General features: G+C 37.4%; 2 protein-coding genes across 2 annotated transcripts; both read right to left on the bottom strand.

The window, feature by feature from the left end:
• Positions 1-1,754: 1,754 nt before the first annotated feature.
• On the bottom strand, positions 1,755-5,018 carry LOC107939924 (receptor-like protein 7). Its single transcript, XM_016873311.2, has one exon. It carries the CDS (start codon positions 5,016-5,018, stop codon positions 1,812-1,814), a length of 3,207 nt encoding a protein of 1,068 aa, XP_016728800.2. The 3' UTR covers positions 1,755-1,811.
• An 8,603-nt stretch (positions 5,019-13,621) lies between these two features.
• On the bottom strand, positions 13,622-16,825 carry LOC107939911 (receptor-like protein 7). Its single transcript, XM_041086420.1, has one exon. The coding sequence runs from the start codon at positions 16,823-16,825 to the stop codon at positions 13,622-13,624; it is 3,204 nt and encodes a 1,067-aa protein (XP_040942354.1).
• Positions 16,826-17,333: the final 508 nt, after the last annotated feature.

The raw sequence follows: 17,333 nt of genomic DNA, 5'->3' as shown, positions 1-17,333 counted from the left end.
CTTTTTTTTCTAGAATACTTTCTTTTGCATAGTTGTTTATAGATCGGACTTTAACAAAATTTTATGTCCGATTGGTAAGTCTATCCCAAAAAATGGGCTTAAATTTCTGTTTAAGCTCAGCCCAAATAAAAATACTAGAATCGAGCCCTGCCTATTCATATTAAAATTTTTATTTTATTTTTATATAAAAAATTTGAAAATATAATACATAAAAAATATTAAAATAAATGTTTCTAAACTATTTGAAAATAATAAAAAAATATTTATACTAAATAACACTAAGATAGGTGCAATTTAACAAGCAAATGCCTCTAAAATCAAGGGCGTAGTTAGAGGGCTAGCAGGGGCCCCGACTCCCTAAAATACAAAAATTTTCATTTAGTCCCCTTTAAAAGTTATAAAAATATAAATTAGCAATGCCAAAATTACACTTTGGCCCCCTAAAAAAGATAAAAATTTGATTTAATCTTTTAAAAATTATAAAAATATAAATATTAAAATGGTAAAATTGCATTTTTACTATTGTAAAAATATATAATTTAATTTCGACCCCCTAAAAAAATTTTCTGGCATCGTTCACTATCTAAAATAATAGCAAAATTAACAATAAAACAAGAATTATACAATATCCAAATAACAACAACAAAACCGCCGTAGTAACATAATGACAACAAAACAGTGAGAAAACAACAACAAAATTGTAAAAAAAAAAAACAACAATTTTTCTTTTTGTAAATTCGGGTCGGATCCGAGAAAAAAACCTTACTCGGGACTTAGTCTATTTTTTAAACGGGCTTTATCTTTTATCTTAACTCTCTAACTTTTCGGACGGAACTTTAAACTAGACCAAATAACTCAATCTATAAACAAATCTACTTGCAATATACCTATCAAGGGGTTGTATCTCAATTTGATACAAAATTCATATGTGAACCTAAATTTAATTTGATTTGATAATGTTTTTTAATTACTTGCAAACTATAAATATTTAAATATATTTAAATAAACATTTTTAAGATTAAATTCAAATTAAAATCATTTTTAATCCAAAAGAAAAATGACAAAAACTAGTAAAATGAAAAATTTTCCATTTAAGCTCCATTAAAATTTATAAAAAATTAAATTAGTAAAACCAAAATTACACTTTCACTCCCTCTAAAATAATATAAATTTGATTTAATCCTTTAAAAATGATAAATATATAGATATTAAAATGGTGAAATTGTATTTATATTATCATATCTAAAATAGTAGCAAAATTAACAATAAAATAAGAGTTATATAATATCTAAACAATAACAGTAAAATAATAGCAATATAATAGTGAAATGATAGTGAAAAAAATAACAAAACAACATTTTTTTTGCAAATTCGGGCCGGACCCAAACAAAAAGACCATACTTGAGGCCTGGTTTATTTTCTAAACGGACTTTATTTTTTTGTCTAAATCCTCTCACTTTTCGGACAGACTTTCAAATCAAGCCAAGTAACTTAACACATGAACAGTAGAACTATTGAGGGGTTGTATTTCGATTCGATAAAAATTCATATATAAATCTAAATTTAATTTGATTCGATAATGTTTTTTCATTACTTATAAACTATAAAATATTAAAATATATTTATATAAACATTTTTATGATTAAATTCAAATTAAAATAAAATTTAAAACATTTTTAGGATAAAACTTCTTACAAGGGTAATACAAGGTGGAAACAGAAGCAACAAAAACAACATACAGTCGAAACAACAATACAAAAGATAGTTGAAGTACCTCTTTTAACTCCTTCCCTACTTAATCCTGATTGTTGCTAGAGCCTCCTCCTTTCGTTCCGGTTAGCTCTTCTCCCATGCTTTTTTGTTTCACGACTAAGACTAGGGAAAAACCTGGAGAGAGCACGATGTATACGCTCGAAATACCAGATCCTCCATCTCTTCCAATAGATAAGAGGTACAATGATAATTCCCAACCCAAAGATCAACCCTATCTCGACACTTAAAAGATTCCACTCTATAATACTCCCTGTCTCAGAATCTGAAGGGCTATCATTTTTTGGTCGAGATGCATTTACACACTTTACAGTTAGAGGAGGCCCGTACAATCCAGGGTTGTTCTCAAATGAAGCTTTTGAAAACGATTGAAGCTGGGTGCCAGTTGGGATCTGTCCAACTAGCTTATTGTTCGAGACGTTAAGAAATGAAAGGAAATTGAGGTTTACCAGCTGCAATGGGATCTCACCACTCAAGTAATTACTTGAGAGGTCCAAGGACTCAAGCTGTCGCAGGTTCCCTAAAAATGATGGCATTGGCCCTGTGAAAGCATTATGTGAAAAGTTAAGGCCATAAAGTTCTTTGAATGTTCCAATGACCTCTGGTATTGGCCCTTCAAAATTGTTACAAGAAATGTCAATGGTGGTGAACACGGTTAGGATCTTCACCAGCTCCCGCTCTAAACCTTTGATGGTAACTGTTATTGCATCTTGATAGCGATATGGATTGATTTCCAGAAATTGAAACTGAATATCTTTGACCTTTGATTGGGCTTCATCGTCGACAACCTGCATACCCTTCCAGGTCGCCAACCATGTTTGGTGCAGTTTACCACTAAAATTATTGCATGCTAAGTCAAAAATCTGAAGCATTGGCCATCCGGTATTGTTCTTGGGACAATGAATACTGCCGTTGAATTTGTTAGATCGTAAAACAAGTACACGCAACTTGGATATATTCTCCAAATGGCATGGGAAGCTGCCACTGATCTGATTGTTGCCAATGTCTAAAACCTCCAGAATTTTGCAATTCCCCAGTGATTGTGGAACCTTTCCCTCCACCTGGTTTCGGTTGAGATCTAGAGTTTGTAAACTACAGCTTTTTGTAAAAGTGTCAGAAATTATGCCGCTGAGATTGTTTTGCCTTAGATTCAGTACTCCAAGAGATGCACTCATTTGAGTTAGGCATTGAGGAATTGGCCCACTCAAGTAATTATCAGACATATCAAGTACTCTGAGATATAAGCTACTGCATATCGACTTGGGAATACTCCCATTGAAGTTATTGCCTGAGACAGAGAAGAAATAAGCAAACTGGAGGAAGTCACCAATTTCAGCTGGTAAAACAGAACTGAATTTGTTGTTTGAGTAATCCAAATAAGTGGCACATGGTGGAAGAATTTGGATTTGCCCTTGCAATTGATTGCCATGCAGGTCCAAAACGCTGAGACTAGAATCTATATTCTCCAAAGATCTTTCAAATTCTACAAGGAAGTTTTGAGAAAGATTTAGGTAATTAAGGCTTCTCACTTTCCAAATCCAATTCGGTATTCTCCCTTGAATCTGGTTGTTTGAAAGGTCTAGATACGATAATCTAGACTGATATTTCAAGAAATCAGGGAACTCCGTTAAGTTGCAAGATGTCAACTTCAATGTGCTGATGTTAGGGAAAGAAAGTGAGGAAATATTAGTATCAGTAGCATCAATAGACAACCTGTTATATGAGAGATCAAGAAAGGAAAGATTTCTCAGGTTCTGAAGGGCTCTCATCGGAATCAAACCACTGAAGTTGTTTGAAGAAAGTGATAGGAACTTCAGACCACGGAGTTCAAACAAAGACATTGGGAATTGCCCCTGTAACTTGTTGCTACTAAGATCAAGGTCGTAAAGCAATGAAGAGGCCCTACCATGAAGGTCACTAAGGTTACCCTTGAATTGGTTTTGAGAAAGGAAAAGTCTTTGCAGTGATGGAATGCAAAACAAAGCCGGTGGAATGGTTCCACGTAACTTGTTGTTTCCTAAGCCAACAATTTCTAGCTTAGAAAGACTTGACCAATCAGTGGAATGAATTGCACCATTTAACTGATTATAACCAAGGCTTAGGTATATAAGATTTCTGGCTGATGAGAATGATGGTATAGGACCAGAAAACCGGTTAAAGGAAAAATCCAGATACACAAGTTGGGTAAGTTTCTTCATTGTTTTGGGTATGGCTCCACTGAAATTGCAACTCCCAAGCTCTATTCTTGTCAATTGCTCAAGGTTACCAATAGATTCTGGTACTTGCCCCCCATAATTTGTGCCACTAAGTGCGAGAGTTCGAAGAGAAGCATTGAGAGGAAAATTTGGAAATGAACCTTCGAGTAATTTGTTGGTTGACAAATCAAGAATTTGCAATGTAGGTATCTGGAAAATTTCTTCTGGGAGTCTTCCACGCAACCCAGTGGCACTAAGACGAAGGGAAGTCAAATTTTCAAATTCTGTAAAGAATTGTGGAACTGAAGCTGACAAATTGTTATTGTCCAAGCGAATTACCGAGAGAGATCGGAGATTGGAAAGTGAAGAATGTATAGGTCCCGATAGATAACAACGGGACATGCTCAATTCTTGCAACTCAGTCAGCGGCAATAAAGCCTTGCACCACTCGTTCACCGTAGCTGATATATTTACTCCATCAAGATAGAGAAATCTCAGCCTCGTGAGATTTTGAACAAGCATCTCTAGGTTTGGCTTCTCAAGTTTCAATGATCTTCCAAGAAGTGAAGATACAGATAAATCAAGAGTGACCAACCTTGTCAAGCGTGATATCTCTATTGGAATTTGTCCTTCAAAGCCAGCATAGGACAAGTTAAGATAACTCAAATTCTCCAGCTTATCAAACGCAGTAGGAAAAGCTAGCTTGAATTCGTTATAAGCCAAATTGAGCCACTGAAGACGTTGAAGAAGGAAAAGACTACTTGAATCGTCAATTGAACTTGAAATTGATCTGCTGTTCAAGTCAAGACCGATAACATGACCACCTCCATCGCAACTTACACCATCCCAGGAACAACAATCTGTGCTTTGATTCCATTTCACTGGCACCAGCTTTCCTGATGAAGTTTGATTGTAGCTGAAGCTGCTTTCAAGCTGAAGCAACAACTGTCTCTGATCACTTTGACATTGAGCCGAAACGAAGACCACATTGACAATAAGCATAACCGATACAAAAGAATTCAAGAAAAGCAATGAAAAGAGTGACATCCTCATTAGTATCAATAATGAGAGATATCAATACAACAAAGAGTTATGAAGAAGATAACAATGGCACTAGGTTGAGGAAGAGACAAGTGCACAACCACGAGTTTTCGGCATAACCTTTTTCAGTGGCAGCAATTAAAAAACCAACCCTTTTAGCAAAATGTAGAATGAAGGAAGATGGAAACTCTGAAAGTAGAGAAGAAGCAAAGAAATGAGATGGTAGGCAAAAGAAAGAACCGTCAAACCGTGTGCAGCCAGCATCAGTACATGACGCGTTGTTTTGTGGGCTTTTCTTTAGCATTTATTTTTGTTGGAGCTAAGTGCAACAAATAGCAAGGTTCAACAAAAAGCTTGCCGAGCAAGAATCGAGACTTGCGGCAGAAACAAAGAAGAAAAATGAAATAAATTTTAAGCAAAGCTAAAATAGAGAGTATATGGATGAAATCTTGATTGAATTCATTCATATTTTTAAAATGGCATAAAGCCTATTTATACAAGCTTACAACTTGACAACTTAGTTGGAATACAACTAAGTTTCATCATTACATCCACTTAAAATAAATCACCACCTACTACCACTAACAAACTTAGTTGGAATACAACTAAGTTACATCATTACATCCAAATAATAATAATAGTAATAATAAAACATGTGATTGCTACATGCTAACCATTGCTTCAATACTCCTCCTTGGTTTGCATGGAGCAAACACCTAGCTTCCTTCTTAGACATTCGAACCTTGTGACATTAAGGGCTTTAGTCAAAATGTCTGCAAGTTGATCCTCAGAATTACAATGGATCAGCTTCACTTCCTGAGCTTGCTCCATTTCTCGAACAACATGTAACTTGATGCTGAAATGCTTTGTTCTTCCATGGAACACTGGATTTTTAGCAATTGCAACTGAAGATTGGTTGTCACGGAAGATCTCAGTAGCTTCCTTTTGACGCACTTTCAAATCAGCTAAGATTTTCCTTAGCCAAATGGCTTGGTTGACAGCACTTGCAGCTGCCACATATTCTGCTTCAGCAATAGATTGAGCCACGAGACTTTGCTTCTTCGAGCTCCAGCAAAACATGGCTGAACCAAGGTTGAAAGCATACCCTGAGGTGCTTTTCATGTCATCTATCGAGCCAGCCCAGTCGCTATCAGTGTAGCCAACCAGCTTCAGATTTCCTTCCTTGCTGTACCTTAAACCATAGCTCAAAGTGCCTTTGACATATCTAAGCACTCTCTTAGCAGCTTGTAAATGCTTTTTATTGCAACAATGCAAGAACCTTGAGAGCAATCCTACAGCATACATTATGTCTGGTCTAGTGGCAGTTAAATATAACAGACAACCAACTAGACTTCTGTAGGTTGTTTCACAAACCTTCTCAAAATCACCTTGGCTCGATAGTTTTTCTCCAACAGCAACAGGTGTTTTAGTTGCTTTACTGTTTTGCATGGAGAACTTGGTCAGAATCTTTGTGGCAAAGTTTCTCTGACTTAGAAATATCCCATTTTGTGCTTGAGTCACCTCCATTCCAAGGAAATAAGACATTTCCCCTAGATCAGACATTTCAAATACTTCTTGCATCTTGGTCTTGAAATCGACCAGCACTGCTCGATCTCCTCCTGTCACCAGCAAGTCATCAACATATAGGGATACAATGAGCTGTGTTTGTGTCCCTTGCTTCTTGACATACAGTGTTGGCTCACTCTTGCTTCGATCGAATCCCAAATTAGTCAAGTAGCCATCGATTCTGCTGTACCAGGCCCTTGGAGCCTGTTTTAAGCCATATAGGGCCTTCTTCAGTTTGTAGACCATATGCTCTCTGCCAGCTATCTCAAACCCTTGTGGTTGTTCAACATAGATCTCTTCATCTAAGAAACCATTCAGAAAGGCTGATTTCACATCGAGTTGATGGATCTTCCACTCGAGCTGTGCTGCTAAGGCAATCAGTAATCTGATGGTGTCTAGCCTGGCCACTGGTGCAAAGGTCTCCAGGTAGTCCAGGCCATACCTCTGACTGAACCCCTTGACAACTAGCCTTGCTTTCAGTTTGTTCAAGGTACCATCAGCATTTTGCTTGGCTTTGTACACCCATTTCACCCCAATTATCTTCCTTTTGACTGGCCTTTCAACTAATTCCCAGGTCTGGTTCTTCTCAATCATGCTAATCTCCTCAGCCATTGCCTGCTTCCACTCTTGCTGAGCTTCAGCCTCTTCAAAATTGCTTGGTTCAGCTATGGCTACATGAGCTCTTTCATAAATCTCAGTCAATGGTCTTGTTCCTCTAACTGGTTCATCATCAATGTCTATTTCAGGAACATTTTGATCTGGCTCAGCTTGATCTGCTGCAAGTCCTTTTGAAACTTCCTCAGGTTCATGTTTTTCCCAATTCCAACATGACTTTTCATCAAATACCACATCCCTACTGACTGACACTTTCTTTGTTGAAGGATCCAAGATCCTATAGCCCTTCTTAACAGTGCTGTAACCCACCAAAATACCAGGTCGAGCCCTTTCAGACAATTTGTCCCTTTTGACAGCAGGTACATGAGCATAACAGATGCATCCAAAGACCTTCAGATGAGCCAATGATGGCTTGAATCCAAACCAGGCTTCGAATGGAGTCGTCTGTTCCAAGGCCTTGGTTGGAAGCCTATTTTGAATGTAGTTTGCAGTGTTAACTGCCTCTGCCCATAGTGCTTTAGGCAGATTCTTCTGAATCATCAAGCACCTGGCCATATCCATCAAACTCCTATTCTTCCTTTCACTTACACCATTTTGCTGAGGTGTATATGTGTTGGTAAGTTGATGTTTGATGCCTGCCTTATTACAGAAGGCTTGGAACTGAGCTGAGGTGTACTCAGTCCCATTATCAGACCTTATGGACTTCAGCTTGCAACATGTTTCAGTCTCAGCAGCAGCCTTGAACTTCCAAAACACTGAGGCCGCCTCTGATTTCTGTTTTAGGAAGTAAAGCCAGCAATATCTTGAAAAATCATCAATGAACAGTATGAAGTACCTGTTTCCACTTAATGACTCAGTCCTCATAGGGCCACACACATCAGTGTGCACCAGTTGGAGTTTTTCAGAGGCTCTCCAGGCTTGATTCGAGGGAAATGAGAGTCTGGCCTGCTTTCCTAGCTGACACACTTCACACACATCATCATGATCCACTGAGTTGATGAAGTTTTCAGCCAAGTCCTCTCTGACCATTCGAGCCATCGATCTGAAGTTGGCATGTCCCAGTCTTTGATGCCAAAGCTTGGATTCATCTGATGTGACTGTGTAGGCAATGTCTGACTCCCTGGTCCAGTCAACTACAAAGCTCTTATTAGCCATAGGAACTGCCATCAGCTTGGATCCACTTGGATCATTGATTTGGCATTGGTTGTCTTTGAACACAACAGAATAACCTTTCTCCAGCAACTGAGCTATGCTGAGCAGGTTTCTGTCAATTTCAGGCACCAAAAGCACATTTGAAATCACTTTGGCACCTGTGGGGGTGCATATCAGCACATCACCCTTGCCTTCAGCTTGAATAAAATGTCCATTTCCTATCTTGACTTTAGTTCTGCAGCTTCTGTCTAAAGACTTGAAGATTGCAGCGTCAGGTGTCATGTGGTTGGTGCATCCACTGTCTAGAAGCCAACCAGATGAGAACCTTTCTTGAGCAGCTGAGCATAACACAGCAAAGACTTGCTCCTCTTGGTCACTGTCCTCCTTAGCTACTCGAGCCTCAGCTTTCTTCTGTTGAAACTGACTCTGCCTTGATTTGGCCTTGCTCTTGCAGACTCTCTCAACATGACCCTTCTTTTTACAATGCTGACATACAGCATCTGGATTGAACCAGCATTTTTCTTTTGGATGACCAGCCCTTCTGCAGTGCTTGCAAGTCTGACCCTCTTTTCTTGCAACATCAATCATTGGCTTGTCTCTCCAGGCCTTCTTGCCTTTGTAGGCAGTGTTTGTTCTTGCCTGAAAGGCACCTTCTTGATGCTCCTCCAGTCTGCTTGCTCTTCTTTGCTCTTGAGCATATAAAGCATTGATCAACTCTGTCAGGGAGATGGTGTACAGGTCCCTTGAGTCCTCGAGAGATGAGATTTTTGCCTCATACCTCTCGGGCAGAGTTGCAATAACCTTCTCCACTATCCTAGCTTCCTTGAGCTGCTCTCCAAGGAGCCTTATGCTGTTAACCACAGCCATAATCCTGTCAGAGTACTGCTTGATAGTTTCTTCTTCCTTCATCTTCAAATTCTCGAAATCTCTCCTTAAGTTCAGCAACTGTTGCTGCCTTGTCCTCTCTGTCCCTTGAAACTCCTCTTGCAACTTGTCCTAGGCTTGTTTTGGTGATTCACAGGCCATAATCCTTGTGAAAATCACATCTGACACTGAGTTCTGGATGCAAGACATGGCTTTGTGCCTCTTGGTCCTCTCATCAGCATGCTGCCTGATTTGAGCCACTGTTGGATTGCTTCTAAGTGGCTCTGGTTCAACATCTGAGTTGACTACCTCCCACAGATCGAAAGCTTGTAGGTAGGTCTTCATTTTAACCACCCATATGTGGTAGCCTTCTCCATTGAAGACTTGAGGTGCAGCTGGTGAAAAGCTTGATGAAGCCATGAATTTGTATAACAGATCCCTTAAGAAATAGGCTCTTGATACCAATTGTTGGAGCTAAGTGCAACAAATAGCAAGGTTCAACAAAAAGCTTGCCGAGCAAGAATCGAGACTTGCGGCAGAAACAAAGAAGAAAAATGAAATAAATTTTAAGCAAAGCTAAAATAGAGAGTATATGGATGAAATCTTGATTGAATTCATTCATATTTTTAAAATGGCATAAAGCCTATTTATACAAGCTTACAACTTGACAACTTAGTTGGAATACAACTAAGTTTCATCATTACATCCACTTAAAATAAATCACCACCTACTACCACTAACAAACTTAGTTGGAATACAACTAAGTTTTATCATTACATCCACTTAAAGTAAATCACCACCTACTACCACTAACAAACTTAGTTGGAATAGAACTAAGTTACATCATTACATCCAAATAATAATAATAGTAATAATAAAACATGTGATTGCTACATGCTAACCATTGCTTCAATAATTTTGTTCAATAGACTTTGGCTGAAGTTTGTAGCTTCTTTTTAGCAACTTGGAAAAATCATACGAAGACTTTGAGTGGTGTTCTCGCAAAACTGCTGCCCATCCTTGAATTTAATATAACCAGACCATCGAGACAAAACTCACTTATTCAATAAGGCTGAATGTTGGGTTTTAATTCATTCTTTTTTTTTTTTCCAAATTGAATCATTTTAATGCTGATGGCTATAATGGATTTACTTCATACAGTCATTGAAATTAGAAGTTATTACTTTAATCTTATTTATATAAATGGGATTAATCCTCCATAAGCTGAGTTGAAGCTGGTGAAGATCGTAACCTTGTAGCTGATATGGGGAAAAAAAAAAACACATGATTTAGAATAAAAACCATAGGATCAAATCAATCCTTCAATTACAGAGATTTATTATCAACTAATAAAACATTAAGACTAATAACTTCATAGTTCGTGGCTGCCCCTTGGAACACATGCCATTGCAATGCAAATCAGCTGGTTCTCTCTTAACTCCCTTCCTATTCGCATTACAATCTGAATTCATATCTTCAACTTGAAGCCTTCAATTCTAACTAATTTGAACTTTCACAGTGAAGGCTTGGGAAATTTCCATGAAGTCTTCTCAACTTTTAGGTTGTCTGATCCTTACGTTATTCAACTATTTCTGTCATTTTGGTGCAATGCATTGAGGCTCTGTCAACTCAGTCTGTTTTCCTTGACCATAGACCTTTTTCTTCAAAAATCTAATCCTGAAGAAATTTCCTCCAAGTAGTACTACTTTGGTTACCATAAATTTCCATGTCACACCCCAAATCTGGATGATCTGAATTGAAAGCGCATAGAAGTTATTTGTTCTGGCACATTCTGATAGTTAGTTGGTCAAATTGTAGCTTCTGACAAACTATTGTATTGGCGAATTGTGCATCCGCCCATGGAAGAATATTAGGATTTAGTCTTTGACGTGTTCTTCAGTAAAATAAATTCTCAATAATAGAAAAAATAAGCATTGTGTAGGTTGCCGCCAAATGTATATTATGCCTAGTTTGTTCAACTTCTGTGGATAAAAAGCCTCAGTAACTAGATCTGGTTATAAACCAACTAGACTGATTGAACAAATGACATGTGAAAAAAAACTCTCATTTATGTTTCCCCCAAATTTTGTAGGCCATTAAAAGGGGCACATTTTAAAATTTATTGACACTTGTCAAATTCCACTAAACAAAAGTGGATTATACATTCGGGTGAAAAGGGTTGGTGAGAAGGTTTCTTCTTTCTTCAGAATGACTCTTTAATTCTTTTTTTTTTCTTAAGTACTAAATTTTATTTGCTAGTTACTCTTCTTATGTAAACTAGAAGCTAAGGATTCTTGAGAAAATATAGAAGTATGTCATCTACTGGTAATTCTGATAACTTTGCATGTTAAGATTAATGATGCTATGAAGTACATGGGTAGTAAGTTACGAATAAGAAGCCCTTCATAGGGGTTTTATGTAATAGAAATGTTAGAAATCTGTCTGCAAATGTGTTTTAATGGTGAGTTCATGTTCTTTAAACAGTTGGTGTTCCTGGTTCGAACTAGATGTCTGAGTCTAGAGTTGGTAGCTGCGGTAGTTGATTATCAGGTGAGTTCCTAATTAAGACTCCTACAAGTCTTTTAGATAAGTCCCTTATGATCAATGTTTTAGAAACAGTAAATGAGTAAATGAATGACGGTTGAAGAAAAGTATGTATATTTAATATACGATCTGATGAGTCCAAACTGTGATGAATTGTGTATGGATGTTTGTGACTATGAAAAAAAATAACTATTTGTGTGTATGCCTGGAATGTATACTGTGAGATGTGATTTTGTTGATATATTTGAAGCATGTATTGAGGTATAATTTGGTTAAGATAATGAGTTAGCCTACTTGTATGTGAGTTTATATTGGATGTACGATGAGTGATTTGGAATGTTTGGGACTGGGGTGTGTCTGAGTATGAAGAGGTTGGGATGTGAGTCTGGTCATCGCGGTGGTAATCGATGAAGTTTTTCGGGACAGTAAACACGAATTCTGATATGACATTCTGAAGAAAGTCTTTGGCCATGGCACATTTTTGAAAAGAGGTTGTTGAGCAGCATTAAGACTTACTAATTTCAGAACTCGTGGCTGTCTCTGTATGCTTTTAGATGTGATCGCCATCACAGGTGTTATTGACTTGGAATATTGGATGCAGGGAACACATGCCATTGCAATGCAAACCAGCTGGTTCTCTCGTAACTCCCTTCCTAATCGTATTACAATCTGAATTCATATCTTCAACTTGAAGTCTTCAATTCTAACTTTGAACTTCCACAGTGAAGACTTGGTAAATTTCCATGAAGTCTTCTCAACTTTTAAGCTGTCTGATCTTTACATTATTCGACTATTTCTATCATTTTGGTGCAATGCATGTGAGGCTTGATGGACCATGCCTTGTCCCTCTTTATCTTTATTCCTTGACCATAAGCTCTCTTTTTTTCAATAATCTAATCTTGAAGAAATTTTCTCCAAGTAAGACTACTTTGATTACAACAATTTTCCTTTAATAAGGGCATCAATTGCTTGCTGATATATATATATATGTATATATATATTCTACAATAGACTTAAGGAAATTGGTAGCCTTACCCTATCACCATTAAAAGGTCCATACACCTTTTTTCTCACTAATAAGATGCCAAAACCATTGACTTCCAAGTCTTTCTTCCTAATTTTCTCATTTCATTAAGATTAATTTTTAGTTACTTCACACTACTACATGGTATTGGTACAAGAGTCAAACATGAATGCACTACCTAGTAGTTTTCCCTTGATGCTTGTGCATATTTACATCATGTTAGGTTAAAATATGCCATCAACTACTGTATTTTTTACAAATTTGAAATTTTAGTTGATGTAATTTTATCTATTAACTTTATACATGAATTTTGATTAAATATGTAATTTGATACATAAATTTTGATTTGGTGTAATTATACCCATGAAAATTGAATTGTGGTTTATATGTATACATAAAACTTTGATTTTGATTCAATTGTACAAATTTAAGGAAATGAACACAAACATTTATTTTTATATTGGATCAATATCAACATAAAATAGTGTTAATTCGATAACGTTGTTAATGATTTTGTGAAGATTGAATCAAATCAAAATTTCATTTATAAAGTTGCATAAAAACAAATTTCATATATGACAATTGACATTGCACATTAAAGTTTATGTATAAGTTGGATATTTATCCCGAAAAGAATTTAATCGTACTTTTTAAATTTTAAAAAGAAAATATTTTGACAATGTTAATTATAAAACCTGAAATTTAAAATCTAAAAAATAACGACAGAATTCCTAAAAAAAGAATTACAAGTACTAAATTTCCAACTAGAAGGACTTGGTATATTTTTACTTTGCAAAAGATAGTTGGAAGTACCTCTTTTAACTCGTTCCCCACTTAATCCCAATTGTTGCTAGGTCCTCCTCCTTTGGTTCTGCTTTGCTCTCCTCCCATGCTTTTTGGTTTCACGACCAAGACGAGGGAAAAGCCTGGAGAGAGCACGATCGACACGCTCAAAATACCATATCCTCCATCTCTTCCAATAGATAAGAGGTACAATGATAATTCCCAACCCAAAGATAAATCCTATCACGACACTTAAAAGATTCCACTCTATACTGCTCCCTGTCTCAGAATCTGAAGGGCTGTCTTCTTTAGCTGGTGACGATCCGCACTTTGTCTTCAAAGGAGGTCCACATAATCCGGCATTGTTCTCAAATGAAGCTTCTGAAAATGATTGAAGTTGGGTGCTCGTTGGGATTGGACCCACTAGCTTGTTATTTGAGACGTTGAGAAATGAAAGGAAATTGAGGTTTGCTAGCTGCAAAGGGATCTCACCGCGTAGGCTGTTGCTTGAGAGATCCAAGGACTCAAGCTGTTGCAGTTTTCCAAAAAATGATGGGATTGAACCTGTGAAAGCATTATGTGAAAAGTTGAGGGCATAAAGTGCGTTGAATTTGCCGATTACTTCTGGTATTGGCCCTTCAAAGTTGTTGCATGAAATGTCAATGGAAGTGAACACGGTCAAGATTTTCACCAGCTCCAGCTCATTGCCTTTGATGGTAACTGTTATTGCGTCCTGATAGTAGTATTGGTCATCATCTTCTAAGAGGTCAAACATGAGATGTTTGAGCTTTGATTGGTTTTTATCTTGATTAGGCCGCATAGCCTCCCAGGTCCCCAAACCAGATAGATGCAGTTTTCCACTAAAATTGTTGGATGCTAAGTCAAAAATCTGAAGCAATGGCCATCCACTATTGTTTCCCGGACAATCAATGTGACCGTTGAATTTGTTAGATCGTAAAACAAGGACATGCAGCGTAGCTATATTCTTCAAATGGCATGGGAAATTGCCATTGATCTGATTGTTGTCAATGTCTAAAACCTCCAGCATTTTGCAATTCCCCAATGATTTTGGAACCTTTCCTTCCAATCGGTTCTGATTGAGATCTAGAGTTTGCAACTTACAACTTTCTGGAAAAGTGTCAGAAATGATGCCACTGAGATTGTTTCCTCTTAGATTCAGTACTCCAAGAGACACGGTCATCTGAAAGAGGCATTGAGGAATTGGGCCACTCAGGGAATTATTAGACAGATCAAGTACATCAAGAGATGTACTATTGCATATCGACCGAGGGATACTCCCATGAAAGTTATTATTTGCAAGGGACAAGAAAGAAGCAGACCGGAGGGAGTCACCAATGTGAGGTGGTAAAATAGAGCTGAAATTGTTGTCTGAGTAATCCAGATAAAAGACATCATATGCGTTAAGAATTGGGATTTGCCCTTGCAATTGGTTCCCATGTGCGTCAAGAAAACGAACATTAGAAGTTATATTCTCCAAAGGTCTTTGAAATTCTACAAAAAAGTTCTGAGAAAGATTTAGGTGCTCGAGACTTGTTGCTTTCCAAATCCAATTGGGTATTTTCCCATGAATTTGATTTTTTGAGAGGTCTAGTTCAATTAAACTTGACTGATTCTTCAAGAAATCAGGGAACTCCATTAAGTTGCAAGACGCCAACTTCAATGTGGTAAATGTGGGGAAAGAAATTGAGGAAATATCAGTATCGGTGACATCAATAGACAACCTGTTATATGAGAGATCAAGGTAAGAAAGATTCCTCAAGTTCTGAAAGGCACTCATTGGTATCGAGCCACTGTAGTTGTTTGAGGAAAGGGATAGTAACTTCAGACCATGGAGTTCAAACACAGACATTGGGAATTGCCCTTGAAACTTGTTGCTACTAAGATCAAGGCCCTCAAGCAATAAAGAGGCCTTACCATGAAGGTCACTAAGGTTACCTTTGAATTGGTTTTGAGAAAGGAAAAGTCTTTGCAGTGATGGAATGCAAAACAAAGCCGGTGGAATAGTTCCACTAAACTTGTTCTTTTGTAAGTCAACAATTTCTAGCTTAGAAAGACTTGACCAATCAGTGGAATGTATTCCACCATTTAACTGATTATAACCAAGGCTTAGGTATGTAAGATTTCTGGATGATGAGAATGATGGTATTGGACCAGAAAAACGGTTAAAGGAAAAATCCAGATACACAAGTTGGGTAAGTTTCTTCATTGTTTTGGGTATGGCTCCACTGAAATTACATTCTGCAAGCTCAATTCTTGTCAGTTTTCCAAGGTTACCTAGAGATTCTGGTACTTGCCCCTCAAAATTTGTGCGGCTAAGTGACAGAGTTTGAAGAGAAAGATTGGGAGAAAATTTTTGAAACGAACCTCGGAGTAAATCGTTGTCTGACAAATCAAGAGTCTGTAATGTAGGTATCTGGAAAATTTCATCTGGCAATCTTCCACTCAAATTAGTATAAGTAAGACTGAGGGAAGTCAGGTTTGGGAATCCTGCAAAGAATTTTGGAACCGACGCAGACAAGTTGTTGAAGTCCAAATGAATTACTGAGAGAGATCGAAGCATGGAAAGTGAAGAATGTATAGGTCCCGATAGATAACAGCCGGACATGTTCAACACTTGCAACTCAGTTAGTGGTGATAAGGCCTGGCACCACTCATTCCCAGTAGCCGATAGATTTACACCATCAAGATAGAGAAATTTTAGCCTCGTGACATTTCGAACTAGTGTCCCTAGGTTTGGTTCCTCAAGTTTCAAACCCGGGAAAGTGAAAGTTGATAAATCAAGAGTGACCAACCTTGTCAAGCGTGATATCTCTATTGGAATTTGTCCATCAAAGCCAGCATGGGACAAGTTAAGATAACTCAAATTCTCCAGCTTATCAAACGCAGAAGGAAAAGCTGGGTTGAATTCGTTATAAGCCAAATTGAGCCACTGAAGATGTTGAAGACGAAAAAGACTACTTGAATCGTCAATTGAACTTGAAATTGATCTGCTGTTCAAGTCAAGACCGATAACATGACCACCTCCATCGCAACTTACACCATCCCAGGAACAACAATCTGTGTTTTGATTCCATTTCACCGGCACCAGCTTTCCTGATGAATCATTATTGTAGCTGAAGCTGCTTTCGAGTTGAAGCAACAACCGACTCTGATCACTTTGACATTGAGCCGAAACCAAACCCACATTGACAATAAACGTAACCGATACAAAAGAATTCAAGAATAGCAATGAAAAGAATGACATCCTCATTAGTATCAATAATGAGAGATATCAATACAACAAACAGTTATGAAGAAGATAACAATGGCACTAGGTTGAGAAGAAGCAAGTGCCCAACCACGAGTTTTCGGCATAACCTGTTTCAGTGGCAGCAATTAAAAAACCAACCCTTTTAGCAAAATGTAGAATGAAGGAAGATGGAAACTCTGAAAGTAGAGAAGAAGCAAAGAAATGAGATGGTAGGCAAAAGAAAGAACCGTCAAACCGTGTGCAGCCAGCATCAGTACATGACGCGTTGTTTTGTGGGATTTTCTTTAGCATTTATTTTGTTCAATAGACTTTGGCTGAAGTTTGTAGCTTCTTTTTTAGCAACTTGGAAAAATCATACGAAGACTTTGAGTGGTGTTCTCGCAAAACTGCTGCCCATCCTTGAATTTAATATAACCAGACCATCGAGACAAAACTCACTTATTCAATAAGGCTGAATGTTGGGTTTTAATTCATTCATTTTTTTCCCCAAATTGAATCATTACAATCT

Source organism: Gossypium hirsutum, chromosome D01 (assembly GCF_007990345.1).
Source record: "Gossypium hirsutum isolate 1008001.06 chromosome D01, Gossypium_hirsutum_v2.1, whole genome shotgun sequence".
Lineage (NCBI taxonomy): Eukaryota > Viridiplantae > Streptophyta > Magnoliopsida > Malvales > Malvaceae > Gossypium > Gossypium hirsutum.
Note: the sequence above shows the minus strand (reverse complement) of the source record. Positions and strands in the feature narration are given on the sequence as shown.